We start from the raw sequence: 22,002 nt of genomic DNA, 5'->3' as shown, positions 1-22,002 counted from the left end.
GTTGCCCCATGTGCTGGCAACCCACTGAGTTCCACTATCTCTTTTCCCAGAAAAAAGCCCTGCTATTGCACAACACCATTTTACCAGTCTCCACTTCTGAAATGCTCCTGCTGCTTTTCTACAACAAAGTCTTCACAACACCCACAATTGTATGAGTGGTGTCCAAAATTTGTTTATAATATATTCATATTATTTTTCAGAAAAAAGCTTGACTCTCAGTGGCTCACATCAATTAAAATTAAATGCACAGTTCTGCTTGCAGGATTTGTACACAAAAATGCACACATAACTAGACTTATTGGGTTGGATCTGCTGAGTCTTTTGTGTAAGGAGAAGGCACCTTGGGTTGACAGAAAGCACCCTGGTAGTGGAATGGATTAATGAGATCCAATCTTCTATTATTTATACCACCACCATTGCGACCTCTTGTAAAGCTAACAGAAAATGCATACCTTCCCAGTGTGAGGAATGGTTTGGTGTTGCTCTAAAAATCATTGAATTGTTAATTGCTGTTCCAAAAGAAAAAAAATGTTTTGTACACAAAGAGTAATCTGTTAATACTGTCTGATGCAACCTGAATTACTAGATAATAAAAGTTCAATAGCATTTTTACTAGACAATTTCATAACTTCTCATGTTCCTCTGACAAGAAGTCCTAATTGGGTATGTCATGGATCAGCATCTTTCCTCATAGATGGAAATAAATATACTGAGATACAATGGATATCTACCATTGCATTAATGCATTTATATTATAAGCAGTCTATTACAAAGGACACAAAATATTTTACGAGTATTACTAATAAATCCATAAGTAGTACTTCCTTTTTCGGCAGGTCAAGTTTTTATGGAGTCCTGTAAATACTTAACTCACTGACAAAGATAATGGGGTGCAAGGGGTTTACTTTGTTTTCCGTTTTGTTTTACAGGGCCTGTTAAACTAAAGGCCAGGCTCTCAAGTTTTCAGTAGGAGAGGTTTAATAAAAATAAAAACCTATGTGCTCATAAATAAAGATAGTAAGAGACACAATCTTACAAAAGTGTCAAATCCAAGAGACTTTCACTTGGCGTTTGCGATATTTGGAATTGACAGCGGAAACCTTGAAATATCTTAAAGATAAAGATATGCTAAACTTGTTCTCTTACCTCAAGGTTTGTTGGGAAGTGTAGGTGTCTTGGCAGCTTAAAGTTTAGCATTTACAGAGCAGCAGGAAGGGGAAGGGAAATACAGGCGCCTGTATTTCCCTTCCTGCTGCTCTGTAAATGCTAAACTTTAAGCTTCCAGGATGCCTACAGATCCCGGCAAACCTTGAGGTAAGAGAACACGTGCTGAATCTAGGTATTTCTTCTCGTGTGTTTTGGCTCAGAGATGCCAAACTCCTAGGGGGTCTTCAGCAGGCTCTCCTCCAGCCACCCTCCAAGCTTGGTGAAGATTGGGTTTCAGTTGTCCAAGTTATAGACACCCAAAGTGACCCCAGGAAAGTTCCATTAGATATAATAAGAGCTGCAAATGCCAATTGACTTGCATTGGCTCCATTGAGATACATTGCAGCACCAAAAAGTTGGAATGAAAACGTGGAATGGAATCTTCCTCTGAGAACGGAAAGTGCTGTAAAGAGGCGCTGTTCTCTGTTATTTCTGTGCAAGCTTAGATGCACTGCTCTGCTCTGGGCCTAGGGTTGCCAGAATCCAGTTGATGGCTGGAGATCTCCCTGAACTGATCTCCAGGCCACAGAGACGAGTTCATCTGGAAAAAACGGCTGCTTTGGAGGGAGATCTCTATGGCATTATACCTTGCTGAGGTTCCTCTCCTCCCTAACCCTGCCTTCTTTAGGCCCCATCCCCAAATTTTCCAGGAACTTCCCAACCTGCATCTGGCAACCCTATCTGGGCCTGGAATAAAGGCCCCCAGAGTGGAATGACTGTCCCTGGGAGCAGCTAAACTGCTCTGGGGCTGGAATAACAGCCACCAGAGTGGAATGACGGTCTCTGGGAACTGATCAAAGACAGTTGGTAAAAGTTGGAGCCAGGTTATTTTAAACAGATCCTCATGAATTCATATGATTTTTATATTGAAACAAAACAAAAAGATGTCATATTATAGATCATGTCCTAGTCTACAGACAGCACCAAAACAATCACACATTCACCAATCCATGGTTCTGCCATGGCACAAAAACATGCTTCAAAAGCATGGATCCTCTTGATTTTTACATGGGGCCAGCCAAAATCCACCACACAATCTCATATCATGTCTATTGCCACAAATTGCTCCCAATAACCCATGAACTCACCGCTTCATTGCACCACCATGGCGCAAAAACATGCTTCAAAACCATGGATTCTCATGGTCCAGTGGCAAGGAATTCCCAAAGGGGGGGTTCATATCTTCTTGGAATGAACCCAGCTATGGACAACAAGTTCATCTGCTGGGATGCAGCCAGAGGGCAACAGGCACTGGTGGACTAGGGGACAGGAGGACCCATGGGGAAGGAGGTTAAAATTCCTCGTGTGTGTGTGTGTGGGGGGGTGCGTTCGCACTCAGCAAGGATGGGGTGGTTCAGAGCTCTGACCCACCCAGGCATCTTCCCAGCCAGGACAAGTGCTCTAAATAATAATGATACTGTTAATAAGTGTAATATATAAAAGTATTCTGTGAGTTCTTACAGGTTTAGTCCCTGAGTGTGGCTGTGGAACAGAAGCAGCCAGAATCTCAAGCAAAAGCTTCAAATACCTCCTGTGACTGAAAAATCCACCCTGCAGTTTCTCCAGGTCTTAATGCCTGTTGGGAGTTTATTCCTTCTGCGCTCATAGAGAAGAATGGGAGCTCTCTGTTTGACAGTCAGAGAAGGTCTGCGGGCATCCCCTCCGTTGCCTAGATGCTTGGCGCCAGCATGTCTAATTTCACAGACCAATGGACTGATGGACCAGACCAAAAGTATTCGCGACCATGAAAAATGCCCGTCCCACGACCTGTCAGTTTACAAACACTGAACCGGGTCAGTCTGTGTCAAATTTTGGTCCGTTTTTCGGTCCATGTCCACCTCTAGTTAGGAACTTCACAACTATGTTGTATTGGATTCCTGCTAATACTATGTCTTTGTGAACTTATATCTCTTTACCCTATGGCATTGTTCATGGAAATGTTCCTGATATTGACTGTACCAATGTCACACTGTGTAATAATCCCACACTGTGTAATCCACCTTGAGCCTCTGTGAGAAAGGTAGACTATACATGACATAAAATAAATATATAAATAAAATAAAATAAATTATACCCTGCAGTACTGCAAATCAATGATTTTTATGGTGGCTTACATAAGATAAAATCAACAATTAAAACTGTTTTAAATGACTTGTGTTTTAATACTGTGATTTTTAATTGTAAGCCACTTTAAGCAGGACTCAGAAGCGGCAGTTCAGAAAGATACATCAATAATAAAGAAATAAGCGGCAATTTAAAACAATTGACACTCACGATAGCTTATAGCAAAATTAGTATTAAGGACTAATAAAAGTCAATATTTAACAAAAAAATAAACACTACCACAAAATCAGCAAAATGAAAAAATAAAAACAACACAAATCAACAAAAAGCCTAAGTGAAAAGAAAAGTGCAAGGTAGCAAACTATGAGGAGGGAATTCCAAAGCTGAGGCAGCTCAGCAAAACATCTCTGGTGGCCACCTATTACCTCACCTTTTTAAAAATGATGATACATAAATGAAAGAACAAAAAAAAACCTTGTCAGAAATTGTATTTGCCTTACAAAGCAGGGTTTGGCCATAACAGGTAGAAGATTGGTTTCCTATGCTGAAGTAAGAGAAAACTACATTAAAAAGTAAGCATGATTACTATTATTATCGTGGTGTGCTTACTTTATATTTTCCATGTAAATTGTAGTGGCTAAGGCAAATGAAGCTAGCACATCTTACCTGTAGGTGTACTGCTACGAAATGAAGAGGATGGGGTAATAGGTGGTGTGACTGGCGGTGTAAGGCTTCCACTGCTGTGGCGTGGAGGAGTAGATACATTCCCACGGGACACAGAACTTGATAAAGTCAAGGAAAGTTTAGGCTGAATTTTTTTCTTTAGAGATTCCTGTTCTCGTCGAGCCGCATCAGTCATGAACCTTAAAACAACAGTAACAGCAATTGTAAGTGAAAAAAGTTAAACAGAGCATTGAATAACTGTTGCATAATTTTTATGTTATTATATCCAAAAGCAAAGCAGGGGTGTGCAGCAAAAAAAAAAAAAGGGTTGATCTGAATATGGGTTTCAGGGATGCAACCCCCCCCCCCCGGGTATCCCTGAAATCTGTATTGGATTCTCTAATCCAGTTACAGAATCCCAAATTTATCTAGCCATTATTCCTTAGGGAAAACTATCCAGGAGGCTGGGGAGGTGTTTTATAAGAAAACATCAAGTTTGCAAGGAACTTACTCCTTCCTGTCCACTAAAGACTCCTCAAGTTTCAGGAAGATTGGGCCCCGGGATTAAATTCTATGGGCACCTAAAGAAGCTGCCACCACCCACTCATTTTCTATGGGGAAAACATTCCCAAGAATTTCCAGGCAAAGGGAAACTCTAAGGCAAAGGCAACCCCTGGCTACAAGCCAGTCTCAATTGGAAATTCCACTCCCAACGCATACTCTGTTTGGCAACAAAGCCCAACAGAACCAAACTACAGCAAGGGGACCAATGTCAAACCACAGGATCCCCATGACAGACCAGAGAATCTCTATGTCAAACCAGAGGACCTCAATGTCAGACTAGAGAATTGCAACATCAAACCAGAGAATCGTCCCAAACTGAAGCAAGGACGTGAGGCTCACCTGAGCCATGGAGTTTAAAAGGCAGCCAGTGACAGCTTGAAGAGCTCTTTGGGGCTCAGGCAGGAGTGTAGGGGCAGGATGGGAACCTGCCTGCTGCCTCCTGTCCCCTACTGGCCTCCAGCTGCTCTCCTGCTGCAGTGCAGAGCTTGCCTCAACTCTGGGCCAAGCTGCCAGCCCCAAGGCAGGCATCTCCACTGCTCCTTACAGTTGCTGCCAAGGTGGCCTCACTGCCTTCCTCCTCCTCCTTGGCCAGCAGCCCTGGCCAGGTGCATCTAGAATAGGTGCCAACTCCACATATTCACCACTCTCAGCTCATCTGCTTGTCCCCAATAACAGCCTTGAGAAGGGAGCGGCAGTGCCCTGGCAGTGGCAGCCAAAGGAGGAAGAGGAAATGCTGGTCTGCTCCCCACTACCGAAAGGAGAAAGAAACAGTGACAGTGGCAAGGAAGTAGGAGCCCCTTTCATTTCTTCTCTTCCCCTGCCCTTCTGCTGCAGCTGCCTGTTTTTTGGAATCACATCCGGCAGCAGCTTGAAGGGCTCTTTTGGAGACATTTTCCTGCTGCAGCATGGAGCTTGCTGGCAGCCAACTAATCCAGTCCATCAAAGTCTGGCTTCCCAGATCCAAACCAGGATTCTCCAATGTGATCTGACACAGCCAGATTATGCTGGATCAGCATAAATCCAGCTATGTAGCCAGTTCACAAATCCCAGGTCACACACTCCTAGCCTGCTCCCCACCCCCGAGGGAGAAAGAGGCTGTGGCTGTGGTGGGAAAGCGGGAGCACCTTTCTTCTCCTTCCCCCGTCCCCTCTGCTGTGACTGCCTGGTTTTTAGAATCCTGACGGGTGGTGGCTTGAAGGGCTCCTTTGGAGCTATTCTCCTGCCATGGCATGTAACTTGTCTGCAGCCAAATAATCTGGCCCATCAAAGTCCAGTTTCTTGGATCCAATCTGGGAATCTCTAATGTGATCCAGCACAACCATATAATACCGGATCAGTGTAATCTGATATTTAGCCAGTTCTCTAATCCCAGATCGCACACCCCTGTTAGCCTCATAGCACTCTTCCACTCCACTTTTCTCTTGCTTGTCCACTCTCTTTTCTACAGTATATCTCCACTGTTGTTAGACAATGAGGGTTATTTTTTGACCCTCCTCTTTTTCTGTTTCATCCTCTTCCTCAGCTCCATGTTATTTATGCTACTTTTTTCAGGCTTCTGTCTCCTTTGCCTGTGTTTTCTGCTCCTAAACCCTCTATTTCACCACTGCCTTAGCACCTTTACCTCTGTTCCAATTCTCAGCCTTCTTAGAACCTGTATTATTTGAACCACCTTTTGACCAACAGAATTATGTTCACTCATTCCAGTATTCAAAAATGAGGATTTCCTCTCCAAACTGAGTTCATTTAACACACCAAAAATGCAAGGCTTGTAGACATTCTATTATAGGACATTTTTACTGTGATCAATTAGAATATTCATGAACATTCCATGACCGCAGTTTAGGCACTTGGAAGGTGGTGGTGGCGGATTAGGGGACTGCAGATAGGCATGTGGAAAACAATAAGTTTTTATTATATTATATGCAAAAGCAATATCCAAAGGTCCAAGCTGAGCAGTTTCACATGGCTACCATCTTCAAGGAAGGATGCAAAACATGTGCCAGAGATTTTACTGCTATTCTTCTGACCCCATTAAAATTTGATAATAGATGTTCTGTTCATTATAACTGTGGGGAATTCTGTAATAGTTCAGCTGCTTCCAACACAAATTTGTCTCCCTTGATAGTACACAGACTTTGCTAGCAGAAAGTCTAAATTTTCCAAAAGTCAGGCAAAGGTTTTAAAAGAAATGTCAGTATTTCAATCTTTTTTTTGAAGTTTGACAATCTTTTGTTCCTTTGACACATTTCTCACAACACATGGGACATTGGATCACTGTTTTTACTGCATTATGCCACAAACACAAGCATATTTTCTTTTGATGTGCACTTCTGAAAATAGAGATTACACAGAAAGGTTTCCTCTAATGTGTATCACCACAGCATTCCTCCTGAGCGCTGGCCCATCTTGCCAGTCCCTTCCAATTTCAGTGCCTCAAGCCATATAACTGCTTCATTCTCTAGAGAGAGGAAATGATGTATAATCCCATGGCAGGGAAGGAAAGGACTTTACTTTCTAACATAATGACTTCCCTTGACTTCTGTGCTTCTGTGGGTGAAGATGAATGAAGGTTCTGAGAGCAGGGTTGCCAACTCTGGATTGGGAAATACCTGGATTTGGGGATGGTTCTTTGGGAAGATGGAGTTTGGGGAGTGGGAGGAGTTCAGAAGAAATGTGATGCCATAAAATCTGCCTTCCAAAGCAACCATTTCTTCCAGGGGAAATGGTTACTGTGGTCAGAAGATGAACTATAATTCTGGGGAACATCAGGCCCCACCTGGAGGTTGGCAAGCCTTCAAGAGAGTGATGGGCACTTTGCTAGGACAATGATGATAATCTGCTTGTTATCTTATTGCCTCCAATGAATCGTTCAACATCCAAATTAGCTCGCTAGAGTTTCCTAGTGAATAAACTATTGCCCTACATGATATAGGTTATAGGACAATTTAAAATGATATATGACAGTATTAGGCTCCAAATGTATGGGTAGCCATTAATTAAGTACACGGAACTAAATGCTTTAGAGTTCTAACATTAAAACATTTATAATGCCAATAGATTACACAAACCAGATCATGTAACCATCAAATCACCTATTAAACCAATAGCTAGTCAATTGCCAGGAAAATGAAGTACCTCCAATAATGAGAAGCCAACCATTATTTTTGTGCCATGTCCCCCCTCCCCCCACTGCAATGACCTCTTTAGATGAAGCTTTACCAAGTTGGGATAGCCCTATCAAGCATGTCCTCTTACAGAGGTAACTAACGTCTGTCTACCTTTTAGCAGTTCATTACCAAAACTCGTCATTAATTACTGACGAGAAGCAATTTTCATAGGGATTGCTGCGTAAACCAGAAGTAATGCTGTCTATTCTGGCTGCTGCTATACAGTTATTAGCTTGCCCAGACTAATTTTTCAAAAGGCTGCATAAAAATAGAGTAATAAACCACTGAGTACAGTTTAATGCAGCAATTATAATCCCAGAATTCACCTTCACAGCAGTTAACAGCTAGCTTGTTAGGGCATTCATCAGCCTTGCTTTTGCTTTGGGTCATTAATTAACAAACCAGTCATCACTTGCTGCTAACAATACAAACTTGATGTGTTACTGCTTAATCATAGGAAATAGCTTTATGGATGCTTCTGTTTCATCTCATATCCTCTGGGTAATACGGTTCACATCCTCTACAGAATTGTACAGTAATTTTTAAAAATCCTTAAAAAGACATAGTGCACATTATTGGATTAGACAGTGTAATATCTCTTCAATAACATAAATTTATGCTGTATTTAATCTATGCCAGTTCTACACAGTTCTCATAAAATGACACAAAAATCCAAGGTAAGAGACCCAAAGCTCTCAAGAGAAAGGACTGTATCATTACTTTTTTTTTGGTAAGAAACATGCTTGTAGAGGAAGTGGTTAATAGGGAGAAGTGCCTGCCGGGTAGAATGTCTGGACAGGATCCTTTACAGAAACAACAACAACAAAAAACTATGGTGGTCCCTAGAGCCGCACACAACATTCAAAAGGAATCTTTTTTTTTAAAGTTTCTGCTTTGCTGACAATGCCTGCATGATCCTGGAACTGGAAATACCCAGGCTAACCTTTCTACCCAGTGGCATGGAAGAGTGTTTTCCTGCAGCAGCAAACAATCTAGTAGGTATCTTTGAAACCAAAGAACAGCAAGATCTCGTTAGGTTCTCATGATTTAAGTTTAGCTTATTCTGAGGCAATAACATAGGAGCATGAACATCGCTCCCATCCTGCAGTCATTTCATTGGCTACCTATTAGTTACCATGCTCAGTTCAAGGTACTGGTTATCACATGCAAAACTCTTCTCAGCCTTGGTCTGGCATACCCATGGGACCGCCTCCCTATGTTCCTCCATGACAACTTTGCTCATCTGAGTAGGGTCTCCTGCAGGTGCCACCCTGCACATGGGCGAAATCAACAGCAGCCCAGACACAGGCTTTCTCTGTGGTGGCCCCTGCCCTGTGGAATGGCCAGGCTGAGGAGGTCAGGAAAGCCCTCACTCTCCTGGTTTTCCGCAAATGATGCAAAACTGAATTATTCAAAAAGGCTTTTTAATCAGATAGGAGGGCTGTATTGTAGGGAGGTGGGGTCTCAGATGCTCCACTAATGAGTTGGGAACCATAGACTTCACCACTATGTTGCGTTATATACTACCCATTTACTTTAAATATGTGCTCCTATGTCTGCTTTAAATATGTGCTCCTATGTGCTATCTGTGCTTCATGTTGTCTAATGTTAGTCGTAGAATTGTTTCTGTTCTGTTTCAGCATTTCTTCAGTTCTGTATTGGATTCTTGCTAATACTATGTCTTTATAAACTGTTTATAGAAATATCCTGTGATATTTCTATGGCACTGTTTATAGAAATATCCTTAATATTGACTGTACTAATCTCACACTATGTAATTTGCCTTCAGTCTCAGTGAGAAAAGTGGACTATAAATGACATAAATAAAATAAAATATGTAATTATTGGGAACTAAATTCCACTTTCTGCATTGGGACTTTCTCTTTGGCACTTCCAAGAAGTGCCAAACAAGGTACAATGCTGGCCCAGAAGCTGCACAGGGTTAAATTTGGGATGGAGATATGATACAGAGAGACACAGATTCCCAGCCCCCTCCCCCCCAGGTATGGTTAGACCTAGAAGGGGGGAAAGGCAACTTGTTTTAGTGGCTACACCAGGAATATCTGTTCATGAATCTCCAACTTTCACATCTGGCTTGGACTTAAATGTGCTGATAGGATTGCAGCCTACATCTTTAAATCCGCTTGGGAAAAAGTGGTGACATATGGGACAGATTGTCCATTAAGGCCACTGGGAAGAGTCCTGGGGTACCGATGGCCATGGGGGGGGGCTGGCCCCTGGACCACCCAAACCCAGTGGCTTCACCCTTCCTAGGCACCCTTCCTAGGCACCCTTCCTAGGCTCCCCTTCACTGGCAGTTTTCAAGAAGAGGCTGGATGAATACTTGTCAGAGATGCTTTAGGCTGATCCTGCAGTGGGCAGGGGGTTGGACTAGATGGTCTGTATGACCCCTTCCAACTCTATGATTCTATGACACCTCAACCCAAACACAGAGGATCAGGTGTCAGTCAGAGGCATGGGAAAGATGGCTTGCCATGGCAAGTGACATGCCCTTCTGGCCCATCCTCTCCCATCCCACCCTCACTGTGCTGAGAGACAGGGCACACCCACTGGGCCTTGCCACAGAGAGGGGCAGGATGGACCACCCAGCCTCAACTTGAAGAGGGATGGGATGCAACTGCTTATCCTCACCCTGCCTGGTTGCCCAGCTTAGCCAACTCGTGCTCAGGGCTAGCCAGGCATGCTCGCACTCCCCCCTTGGGTGGGGTGCCAAAGGGGGCTTAGAGGCAGGGCCTTTTTTCAGGGCCATTTCTTCCCTTGAATCTACCCTGATGATACATTATAAAAGATTACTACTAAATGGACAATAATCCAAACACAGTTTGGATTTGGGCAAGTCATTATAAGTCAAATTTAAAATTGCATTTTAACACAATGGCATAACTATTCATACACTGATGACTGGTGCAAGCTTCATACATGCTTACATTGTACTTGAACTCCAAAGAGTTCCAGCACAAATAGAATATCAACAGTGCTTTGTCTTTGTCTTGTGATTCAAAAAGAAATATGCACTATGATAAGATCGAAGTTTGCATCGTTGTAAAACTGATAACCACTACTGTATTACATTTTTTTAAATGCAGACATTTTATGGGACATTAAATTTATCTAGCATAACAGGGGACATAAAACATACACAGGTTGAATCAGGAGGCATAAAATGGTATGTCAGATATATATCAAGGAGGAGAGAGATACAGGAAATCCAATTAACCAGAACACATACTATTTTTTTAACATACTGTCTAATTTCTTTTACATTGTCAATCCCTATACTCTGCTCTATACCTTCCCTTCATAATTCATCTGTCAGTCAAGAAATGTCTTTTTTTTAAAACCGTAAAGATAAGGAATTTTGTAATATGAAATTACTTGCGCCTGATTTAATCTCACTAAATATGGAACGATCCTTTGTCCTTCATATTCAGGAGAAACTGAATTATGAGTTACTATCATTACCAGAAGAAATTAAGAACTACATTTTAAAACTGAATAGGGTAAGTACAATCACTTCTATTAGCTAAACCGAAGTACAACCATGGATGAAACTGAACTGAGATAAAACTCTGTCTGGTGCACACATCAATCTATTTCATGGGAATTCAAGTCCACCCTCTTTCATTGGGACTTTCTTATGTTTAATGTAGTGATAGTGAATCAAAGTTCCATGTAGTCTAGCACCTTCTTTCCCACAGCGGCTGACCAGATGTCCCAATGCCCACAGCAAGGACAGAAAGGCCAAAACTAGTGCAGCTGCTTTCTGAGCAAATGGCATTCAGACACATACTACCTTCCAACATGAAAATCCCATCCAGCCATCATGGCTATTGATGAGTTTTTTCTCCATGATCTAATTTCTATTTAAATCTATCTAAGCTAGATGAGCACCTTGAGGCATCTGTTGATGAACAGGATTCATATAAGTCAGTAACTTGTCAGTTATATAGCTAGGAGGGCATAAAGAGAGCTGTCGCTTGGTTCTGGGTCAACTTAACCCTTGCTGCTGTATGGCACAGGGCAAGGGTGCTAGCAGGGCTCAGTAGACCTTCTCTGCACAATTCTGTGCAGGAAGTAAATAAGGTGCTTCTTTCATTTACTAAAAAAACCCCCCAGTAATGATAAATAAATGGCACTTTCTCTCTTTAAGAAAAATGTAATTGATTAAAGCCCAGAGTCTCCAAGATAAAAAATAGCTAAGGCCGATCACTACATCCTGTGGCATTGAGTTTCACAAGTTCATTATGCACTGGGTGAAGAAGTGGTGTACCTGACCCATTACTGCAAGCAAGTCATTCTCTCTCAGACTTGGTTGCCCATCTGCAAAAGAGACCCCACCAGGCTGCTTTGAGCATCAACCCAATAAAGATTGTATAGCACTTTGCTCTAAAACAATAAGTAACAGTAATAGGAATGGGTGAAACCATTTTAAATCTGTTTTTAAGTTGCCATTCCATGGTGTCCTTGAAGGGATAAATTATTCTGTTGCTTCCCACTTCCTCTAGAATTACTGGAAAAGGGCTATGACAATAGAACAGTAATGGGACTATGGCATGATAGGAAAAGACTTCCATTTGAATAAGAAAGAAACTCCTGTCTCTCAGGCAGACAGCAGGAAGTTGCTCAAACATTGTTTGATCTCCTTCATTATCACTATTGCACAGACCAAGTTTATTTTTATTAGCTTGAAAAACAGGTTAAAAAACCCAGGTAAAATCTAGTTTGCTAAACCAAAATACAAGTTTGCCATACTGCAGAATGATGGGAGGGAAAATACATGGTGTAATATTTTTTTTAAAAGGCCTAATGCTTGTAAGTGGAAAAAATGTATAAATTGCCTTTTTAATTAATTTCCTAATGTAAAGCACAGCTGCAGTAACGTTGGCAAGTATCACTCGCCTTTATGGTGTTATGTTGGGCAAACGAAATCATGCTTTTTAATTGGGTCTTAATGTACATGGCTACATTTTATTTACTCCTGACATTACAATATCAGCATTTTAAACCTGCTGTTTGCCTGTGCAAACAACTTTATTAATACCTGTATCTGAATACTCTAATCTCATCTACAATGTACCAGTTGGAGTTTCAACAATTAAATGACCATTTTTTTGTGGACTCCTGCTGCTATGTGAACTAGCTGTAGGCTATTAAAATAATGAGTCCAGGCTGAGTCATCTGATCTCATGCTTGGTGTAAAGCCTGAGGAAAAGGACTTTGCCCACAATTCCTAGCCTGTTTACCAGACTAAGCCCAGACTGTTGGAAGCTTTGTGTGTGAACTCCCTTCCCCCTCCCCTCGCCTGTTCTAGCTCTATGCAAAATATGGTATAACAGAGCCCTCTGCAGGTCAGCATCACTTCATTGCTTATCCATCACTCTTTCATCTTCACCCACAGGATACTGAATATACTTTCAAAATATATTATGGCAGTAACTAAGGACAAACCAGGATCCCCGACACTCAACAGTCACAACACCCTCTTCTGAGGATTTTCGATCCACAAACCTTCTTCTTGTTTTGTTTGCACAAAGAGAAATATAAACAAAAATATAAACAAAAAGTCCAGGGGCACCTTAAAGACTAATGACATTTCTTTCAGTATGCCACTTTTCCAAACCAGAACAAACTGATTTCCTGATGTTGTCAGCACAGTTGACGTAGGCCGCAGATGGTCAGAGGCAGATTACAGTGAGCACTAGAGAATTCTGGATAAGAAAGAACCTCCTTTGTTCTATTCAGAATAACAACAAAACTTTCAGGAAAGGAAATGCTTTGCTTACATTTGTCCAACTAAATCTGCAGACAGCATTGTTTTGTTTTTTTAAAGGAAGCCTCACTCCTTGATTTTAAACACATAGTCCTCTTGATTTCCTATTGCAGCCTTAGCTGAACTTCCATAGATTTTTAGTGAATCTCTTAGATTCAAACAACCAGAACTTGATGGTTAACATTCCAAATACATGTTCAAGAATACTTTTTCTTTACCATATTGTTAAATATATGAGCTCAAAACAATTGTTGGTAAAACTTATTAAAATCCATACATGAATCACACTGCAAACTTAATTTTCATTAAACATTTCAATAGGATTCTTCCTTCCTACTGATTCTTAGAAAATACTGATTTTTAATCTGATATACTATATGCCAAAAATCCTGGCAAAGATATTTCTACCAATAAATCTTTCAGTGTATGAAGAAGTTGTACTTTCTTTCTGCTTGTAAAAAGTCTACAGCAAGCTATATTCCTTGTTCCAGAGCATAACCTCTCCCTCCTGACGCAATCCGGAAACAGGGCATTCCACACTGGCTGCCCGGCCCTTTCTAAATTACCTTCAGAACATTCAGATTCATGCACACAAATTGGAATAATTATGGTGACACAGTACTTGTCTACAAGCCAGAATAAACAGAATTTTAAAAACAGAGCAAAGATAATATTTTGATTCAGTAGGATTGTATTAAAATGATCTCAAATACCACCAGAAATTAAATACAGCAAATAACATCTTTTGGAGAAAAGAACCCAAGTAATGACTAAAGATATTCTAGCACTTCCAAGGCAAGAAGATGATCCAAATGTTTTGATGCATTTTGAGCCAGCCAATATGTATCACATTAGCAACAACACAGAAGCTAGATGTGAAACCCATGGCAATATTTAATATTATTCCCTACCCTTCTATGTCTCATATCCTTCCTTTGGAGCAGCAGAGCTTAGTCCTCAAAGTCAGTAGCAAAATTCAAACAATGCACATGACTTACCATATTACCCAGAGCAGTGGGAGAAAACAGGTGACAAGGATTAAGAGCAAAATTAAATTTGCATATCTTCAGCATTGCAGTGGGAAATTAACACCAGTGTAACATGATTTCATGGCAGTAACATGGCAACAAAAAGAAAAGCATAAAAGTTAAAACCAGTCCTGCTGAGTAGTGAATGTGATAGATAAGTGGAGGAGGGGGAAACTACGCAGCACAGCTCCTGGCAGTGATAGGAAGACAAATGCTAATGGAAGAAACAGACCCAGCAGTTAAACCACCTATATGACATCAGGCTATCAAATGTTACCGGCTCACATCATTCTGCAAAATCTCCAAATTCACACATTAAAACGTGAGAAAGCCACAGATCATTTAAGAATAAAATGAGAAGGCATTATTTATAAGCCACTTTGTAAATGAAAATAGTGTGTACCATAGCGAATTATAATTAGTAGGTCAAAAATATTTTAGAATGCTCACTTCATGGTGAAATGCACATTTGTTTCTTTTCTGATCTTCCCTACATGTGATACTACTTAATATTAGGGAACATTTTTTTTTCTGCCCATTTGTATATGCTAGGTTATTCTAAGGTAGATATGGGCACGATCCAAAAAAAATTAACGATCCAGCTGATTGTGGATAGGCGCCAGCAACGATCCCAAATAAATGATCCACACCGATCATCTCCCGTTCCCGATCCGTGGATCGTGGATTGTGGGGGCAAAAGCGGAGGGGTGCCCCGCTGTTCCCAGCGATACAGGAACGGTGGGTGATGCCGGCGGCATCTGTGTTTGTGTTTGGCCATCTGTGTTTGGCCGTCAGAGCTGCCTATCAGGGTTTGCAGGGATGAGATTGGAGTGCCCAGAACACCCCCTTCCCCCTCCCCTCCCCTGGGTGTCTTCTCCCAACTGGTGACTGCTTTGCTGCTCCATGGTTGGAAGGAAGCCCTGCTGATCAAGGAAAGCTGGGCTTCCATTCGGGTTTCCAGGGCGACAGAAGGAGGGCAAACACAGCTCAGGCATTCTCCTGGCTCCGTTGCCAGGGGAATAGATGCTGGCGCCTGAGTGTCTGGATCCCCGATCCGAGCCCAATCGCCCCGATCCAGGCCCCTCCCAATTGCTGGATCATTGGCCGTGGACGATCACGATCCGCCGGGTCACGATCGCGCGATTGGCATTATCGTGGGTTTTTTCCGATCATAATGCGGATCGTGCCCATCTCTATTCTAAGGTATAAATATTTTTTTCCATTTATTAATACTTAGGAGTAGGACATGATTAAGTTTAATTTAGTTTTGCTTTTTAAGTTATAGGCTATAAAGGACAGCTAACATAAGATTTCAGATACGTAGAAATCTTCCATTAATCTCCTGATCTGTAACAAAATGCCCACAACATGGAAAGCTCAAGACAAACATAATATAAAAAGATGTATCTTAATATATAATTTGTAGTTCTGTAACCCACTTCTCATTGAACTCATCTTTCCCCCTTTGTGCTACTGATATAGCATCAATAGGTCTCACCAGTGTATTTCTATTACCATGTTTACAGTGTGTGCCACTAATTACAGCCAGTCCTGGTGATACTAAGCACTGATTTTTGGTTTTGGTGCTGAGACTTGACCATCAGGCCAATTAAAAAGAGATTAATGGATTTCATATTTCAGCATCTCAGTATGGAAGTTTTTGAACCAGAATACATCTTACTTATCCAGAAATATATTCCTTTCACTATATCCTGTGTAAAACAATCCATTTTCCATCTTCCACATTTGGCTGCACAGGTGGAACATACTACCTGCTTCCAATTTTGTATGTGATGTCATTTAATGAAGCTCTAAGCAGTAGTGGAGTGCCTCTGCCCAAATACCCATCAATTTCTCTAACATCAAACTTCAAATACCTTTTCCTACTGTTTAATACAATTTACTTTCTTCTTCAGTGTTATTGGTAAAAGACATTGATAAGCCATGAATAGCAGAACCAACCCCTTCAGTACTAGCTAGGTATTCAAATACAGCAAAGTCTAGTGACCTCTGCAACAATGGGCAGACATAAGACTAAAGGACAAATATGTGAATTTTGGAATCTAAGAAGTATTCCTTCCTCATTGAGCATGGATGCTCTGCTGAATTGGGAGGGAACAACACAGTCCAGAACAACTCAACAGAAGCTAGTGTGTTGGCTGCATAGCTTGCCCTCTAGCTGACTGGCCCATATCTGGTAGGTTGGGGGCCAAGCACATAGGAGTGCTATTCTGGTCCACTTTGTAAGTTTAAAATTCATTTTTTTACCATAATAGTAAAAGTGAGGAAATGCCATTATCTGAACAGTTCTCCCAACTCTACAGGACTCTCAATGCATCTGCAAATATTGGGTTGACTTGCAACCCCTTTTTCTCCAGAACAGGGATGGAAGATAGAAGATGCCCTCTTCTTTTCTTACAAGTACTCTCAGTGTTTGCTTGGTTTTTAACCCACCCAATCGAAGTGATACTAAAGCCAAGCAGTTTAACAGTAGTACAGATATCTACTAGGTGCCCCCCCCCCATTTTGGCCACTAACATTGATGAAAACTTCATTAATCATCTGAATGAAATAACACATTCATTTCATTTTCATTATGGCCAGGTCACCAAAACCATGACAATCCCGCAGTTATCAACCCAGCCAGATTTCCATTGATAACCCTGGCTTGAATTCACTGAGAGATTTCCAGGGCCAGAAAAGAAGCAACTTTCCCTCTCTTCTGCTGCAGACCTCCAACTCCCATCCCCTCTCACACTGCTACTGGAGAACCCTGTCCAAAGAGCAGCATTTTAGGGCATGGAGGGGAAAGACAGAAATCCTGTACAATGCTGCAAATTTCTGGAGGGATCCAAGGTACTATATAGTTAAATTTAATACTTTAATTGTGGGAGAAATATAAAGTTCTAGATAGTCCAGTGGCTTATCAAACCTTCTAAATAGGTGGTCCAAAGCACTTTCAATCTCTTCGGGACTGCCAGATTTGGATCTTCATTTTATTAACATTAAGTCTGAAATCAGAGACTGTGCCATGAGCAGCAATCTCACTCACTATAGTTGTAAGTAATCTTAAAGGATTCACAGTGTATAAAGCTACATAAAATTATAGTAAAGTAGCTATGTACAGTACAAAGCTTTGTGTATTGCATAATGCCTTCCAATCGCAATCTGACTTATGAGACCTGGGCCTATTCCAGATGACTAACCTTAAGGTGCTTCATGCCGCCCTCTTCCGGATCGCGACGATGCGTAAAACTCGCGCGAGGAAACGCGATATTTCGCGTTTTCCCCGTCGCGATCCGGAAGAGGGCGGCATGAAGCGCCTTAAGGTTAGTCATCTGGAATCGGCCCAGATACCACTTGCAAAGGTTCTGCTGTAATGCTGAATCTAAAAAAAGAACCATGTTCTGCCCCACTAAAGAAAGAAACTCTAAGATTTGCCAGGTGAATCAGTTGCATTAAACACAGGGGCTCAGATGTCTGTGGATTCCTTAGCACAAAAATAATACTTTTCATCATCTAGTTCAAAGTTATGGTTTTATCAGTATGTTATCTAGGGTTATCAGTCCCCTGGTGGTAGAGGGGAATACCCCGCTCCCACCCTCCGCCTTCTGCCACCACTTACCTGGCTGGTGGAGGGTTGGGGCAAAGGTGTAGGAATGGGCTTCCAGGCAGTCTCCTGGGGCAGCGCAACAATGACATTTCCCGGGAGTGACATCATCACACCACCCCAAGAGCTCTTTCATGCTTTGCAGAGGGCCGATTTAGGCCTGTTTGAGGCCCAAATTGGCCTGCTGCGAAGCATATGTGTGTCCTGTGTCTGCATGATGACATCACCCAGATATGACATTACCAGAAGTTATGGCATTTTGTGCAGCCGTGGGACACAGAGAAGATGAATACTGGGTACCTGCCCTCCTGCTGTGAGGGTAAGTGTACCTGGCACCCCTAATTTTATCAGACTTTTGTCTTAAAGGATTGAATTCTAGCTAGTTAAATAGCAAACCTTTATCTGGGCTTGAATCATTTCATGATTTAATACTGTTCCATTAAACACCACCTCCCATACAACTCTTTGACACTTTTCTATGTGCGTGGAAGTTTTTTTGAATGAAAGAATGAACCCCCATCAGCAATCTGAAGTTGCAAAACTTAGAGACCTTGTTTAAAACAATGCCTTTGTCTGATCTCTTTCATTTGTCTGTAATTCTGTCCTATCAATTTGCTAAGATGGCCATGCCAATTTTGCTATCTTGACAAATCAGAGACTCAACATGGAAGAACGAGCAGTTTGTTTAAGCATTGTTTGGCTTGGTATGAACTACAGTGCACACTTCTATCCTTGGTGATAAGATATACCAATTCTTTAATGACATGTTAACCAGCACAACTCATACTTACAGTTCTCAAACTGGCTTGAGCTTTGGCAAGCCAAAGCTCTAAAGAAAGGAAGACCCTGAGGTGTGAGGCAACTAGGGTTGCCAGCACCAAGCTGGGAAATTCCTGGAGATTTGGGGGATGAAGCCTGGAGAAGTCAGGGTTTGGGGAGGGGAAGAACCTCAATAGGGTATAATTTCATAGAGTCTACCCTCCAAAGCAGCCATTTTCTCCAGGGGAACTGATCTCTGTGGCCTGGAGAGCAGTTGTAATTCCGGGAGATCTCCAGCTACCACCTGGAGGCTAGCAACCCTAGCAGCAACCACTAAAATGATTTGTATAAGTGTACTGGTTGAACTACTGCTCAGAAAGAAAATAGGGATTCTCAGCCAGGGCATATGGAAGTAGGAACTTTCTTAGGTACACTTACAGCGTTCAACTTTTAGCCTAACCAGCCACAAATGGTTGTTGTGAGGAAAAATGGAGGAGAGGAGAATAATGTAAGCCACTTTGGGTCCCCAATGGGTGGAAAGGCGGGGTATAAATGAAGTAAAATAAAATAAAGATTTGTGTAGTGCTCTTCAAGTCACTGTGATCCCCACCACTCACCAGGCTATAGGAATAGAAAAAGCCCAGTTTCCCATTTTCATTATGTATGAAACAAAGTTGGACCAGTATTGTTTGCCTTCTCTGACTGGCAGCTGTTCATGATCATTCCCAGCTTTGCTAGCAGAGACCCATTTAAGTGGTGAGGCCAGGCACCAAATCTGGAACCTTCTATATGTAAGGCAAGTTCTTTACCACTAGGCTATAGGAAAGAGATGCTTCTCTCCAGAAGACTTTCTATGCCCCCTGGTTGAGCTCTATTAGCTAAGTGGTCATCTGGGTAAGTTCTTACATTAGCTCACCAATATTTAAAATAATCCAAGATGAATACTTGTTCTTTTTTTAAAAAACAAACAAACTTTTTTTTCCATTTAAAAGGATTCACATTCTTGTTTTACAGTCCTTCCCCTGGTCTCTCCCACCTCAAACCCCAGTTTATGTTTCTTTAATTCACCTCCAGACAGAAGGAATCTTTCTGTGATCAAAAGAATAAGCTTACAAGTCAATGCCACGAATGATTTCAAGGTCAAACATACAATCTGAATCTTTGATGCTTTCTTAAAAACGACAATGCTTTGATACTAAATTTATGACAAGTAATCTCTTGAAGATTGTTATTAATATGCTGAATAATTTGCTGACTTTTCCTTCCAAGACACTTTATTTGTAGTCTGTCAGTGCAACACATAAATTATGAGCCTTGTTCACCTATAATAGGATAAAATGAAACCTCAAAATTGACATTTATGAAGAAAAATGGGAAAATCCTTTATATCATACCAGCCAAAGTAGATACAGTTCACCAAAGGGTATACAAAACACCAGGTTGTGAAGTATTGGGCATACTAAATCTGCGAACCAAAAATACAGAAGTGGAGATACTGAAGGAGATAGTGCTCCCTACTTTCTATGAGGTTCAGTTGATCCTTGCAGACTCAGTTAAGAGCCTACGGGTTACACTGGATCCAGCATTGCTGCTAGAGAAACAGGTTAATGAAGCTGCAAAAAAATGCCTTTTCCAAACTCAGCTTAGCCCAGAAAATGGCCCTCTACCATGACACAACTGATTCGGCCACCAGGGCCGGCGCGCCCATTGAGGCCAGGTAGGCAGTGGCCTCGGGCGCGAGGGCACTGGAGAGGCGCCGGAGGGGCTGTTGGGGGGTGGAGGCGCGCGCAGCGGAGCTGGTGTGACTGGGCTGCAGCTGCTGCTGCAGCCAGCCAGCCCTGTGCCGCTGCTGCCGCCACACGCCCCAGCTGGGCGCAGAAGCCGCGAGCCGCTGCTGGGGTGGCGCGCAGAGGCTGCTCCGTGCTCTGCACGCCGCCCCAGCAGCAGCCTGACGGCTCTTGCGCCCGGCTGGGGCATGTGGCGGCGGCGGCACGGGGCTGGATGGCTGCAGCAGCAGCTGCAGCCAGCCACACCAGCTCCGCTGCACGCTCCTCCACCCCCACACATCCCAGCCGGGCGCAGAAGCCGTCAGGCTGCTGCTGGGGTGGCGTGTGGAGCATGGAGCAGCCTCCGTGCACCACCCCAGCAGCGGCTCGCGGCTTCTGCGCCCAGCTGGGGCATGTGGCAGCGGTGGCAGCGGTGGCACGGGGCTGGCTGGCTGCAGCAGCAGCTGCAGCCAGCCACGCCAGCTCCACTGCTCACTCCTCTGCCCCCACACACTGCAGCCGGGCGCAGAAGCCGTCAGGCTGCTGCTGGGGCGGCGTGCAGAGTACGGAGCAGCTTCCGCGTGCCGCCCCCCAGCTATCCTGCACTGCGTGATTATGTCATTGCACAATGACGTTATCACACAGTCCGTGGCATGCGCGCGCGCTCTGTGTGAATGCACACAAGTGGCCGCAGGCGCCAAAAACTCTGGCGCTGGCCCTGCCGGCCATCTGGATCCATGCTATGGTAACATCAAGGCTGGACTACGGTAGTGTAATCTACATAGATCTCCGCTTGAAATCAACTGAAAAACAAGCATAGCTCAATTATTATTAGGAGCTAGATGAAGCATGCATATTACCCCCCTTCTGCATTCCCTCTATTGCCTTCCCATCAGTTACCAGGCTTTGTTCAAGGTTTAGGCTATCACATACAAAGTCTCAGTCCCTCATATCTACAGGACCGCCTCTTTCCTATGTCCCATCATAGCAGGTTTGCTTATCTGAACAGGGCCTTCTGCAGGTGCTACCTTATACATGGGTAAAATTAACAGCAGCACGTATGCATGCATTCTCTGTGGTGGCCCCCACCTCATGAAATGGCCAGCCTGAAGAGGTCAGGAATGCATTCATTCTCCTGGCTTTCTGCAAATTATGCAAAACTAAATTATTCAGGAGGGCCTTTTTACACAGGTAATAAGACTGTGCTATAAGGAAAAGGTTCAGAGAGATGCACTGGAAAGTGATAGGGACTGTAGATTACACTACTATATGCTGTCTGTTGTTGTAAGTATGCTTATTCTAGATAGTTCCACATCATGTTATATGCCATGTCAATTTGCTTATGTTTTATTTCAGCATTGTTTTCAGCTCTGTCAGATTTCAG

At 42.6% G+C, this 22,002-nt stretch overlaps 1 protein-coding gene across 1 annotated transcript in view; it reads right to left on the bottom strand.

Moving 5' to 3' along the window:
• JAZF1 (JAZF zinc finger 1) overlaps positions 1-22,002 on the bottom strand; it is a 197,824-nt gene that overhangs the window by 42,181 nt on the left and 133,641 nt on the right. Inside the window, exon 3 of the mRNA XM_054990736.1 lies at positions 3,937-4,133. Within this exon, the coding sequence (XP_054846711.1) occupies positions 3,937-4,133 (197 nt within the window). The remainder of the gene's footprint in view (positions 1-3,936; positions 4,134-22,002) is intronic.

The sequence above is a fragment of the Eublepharis macularius genome, chromosome 11 (genome assembly GCF_028583425.1).
Source record: "Eublepharis macularius isolate TG4126 chromosome 11, MPM_Emac_v1.0, whole genome shotgun sequence".
NCBI lineage: Eukaryota > Metazoa > Chordata > Lepidosauria > Squamata > Eublepharidae > Eublepharis > Eublepharis macularius.
This window is presented reverse-complemented; position numbering and strand designations above follow the sequence as displayed.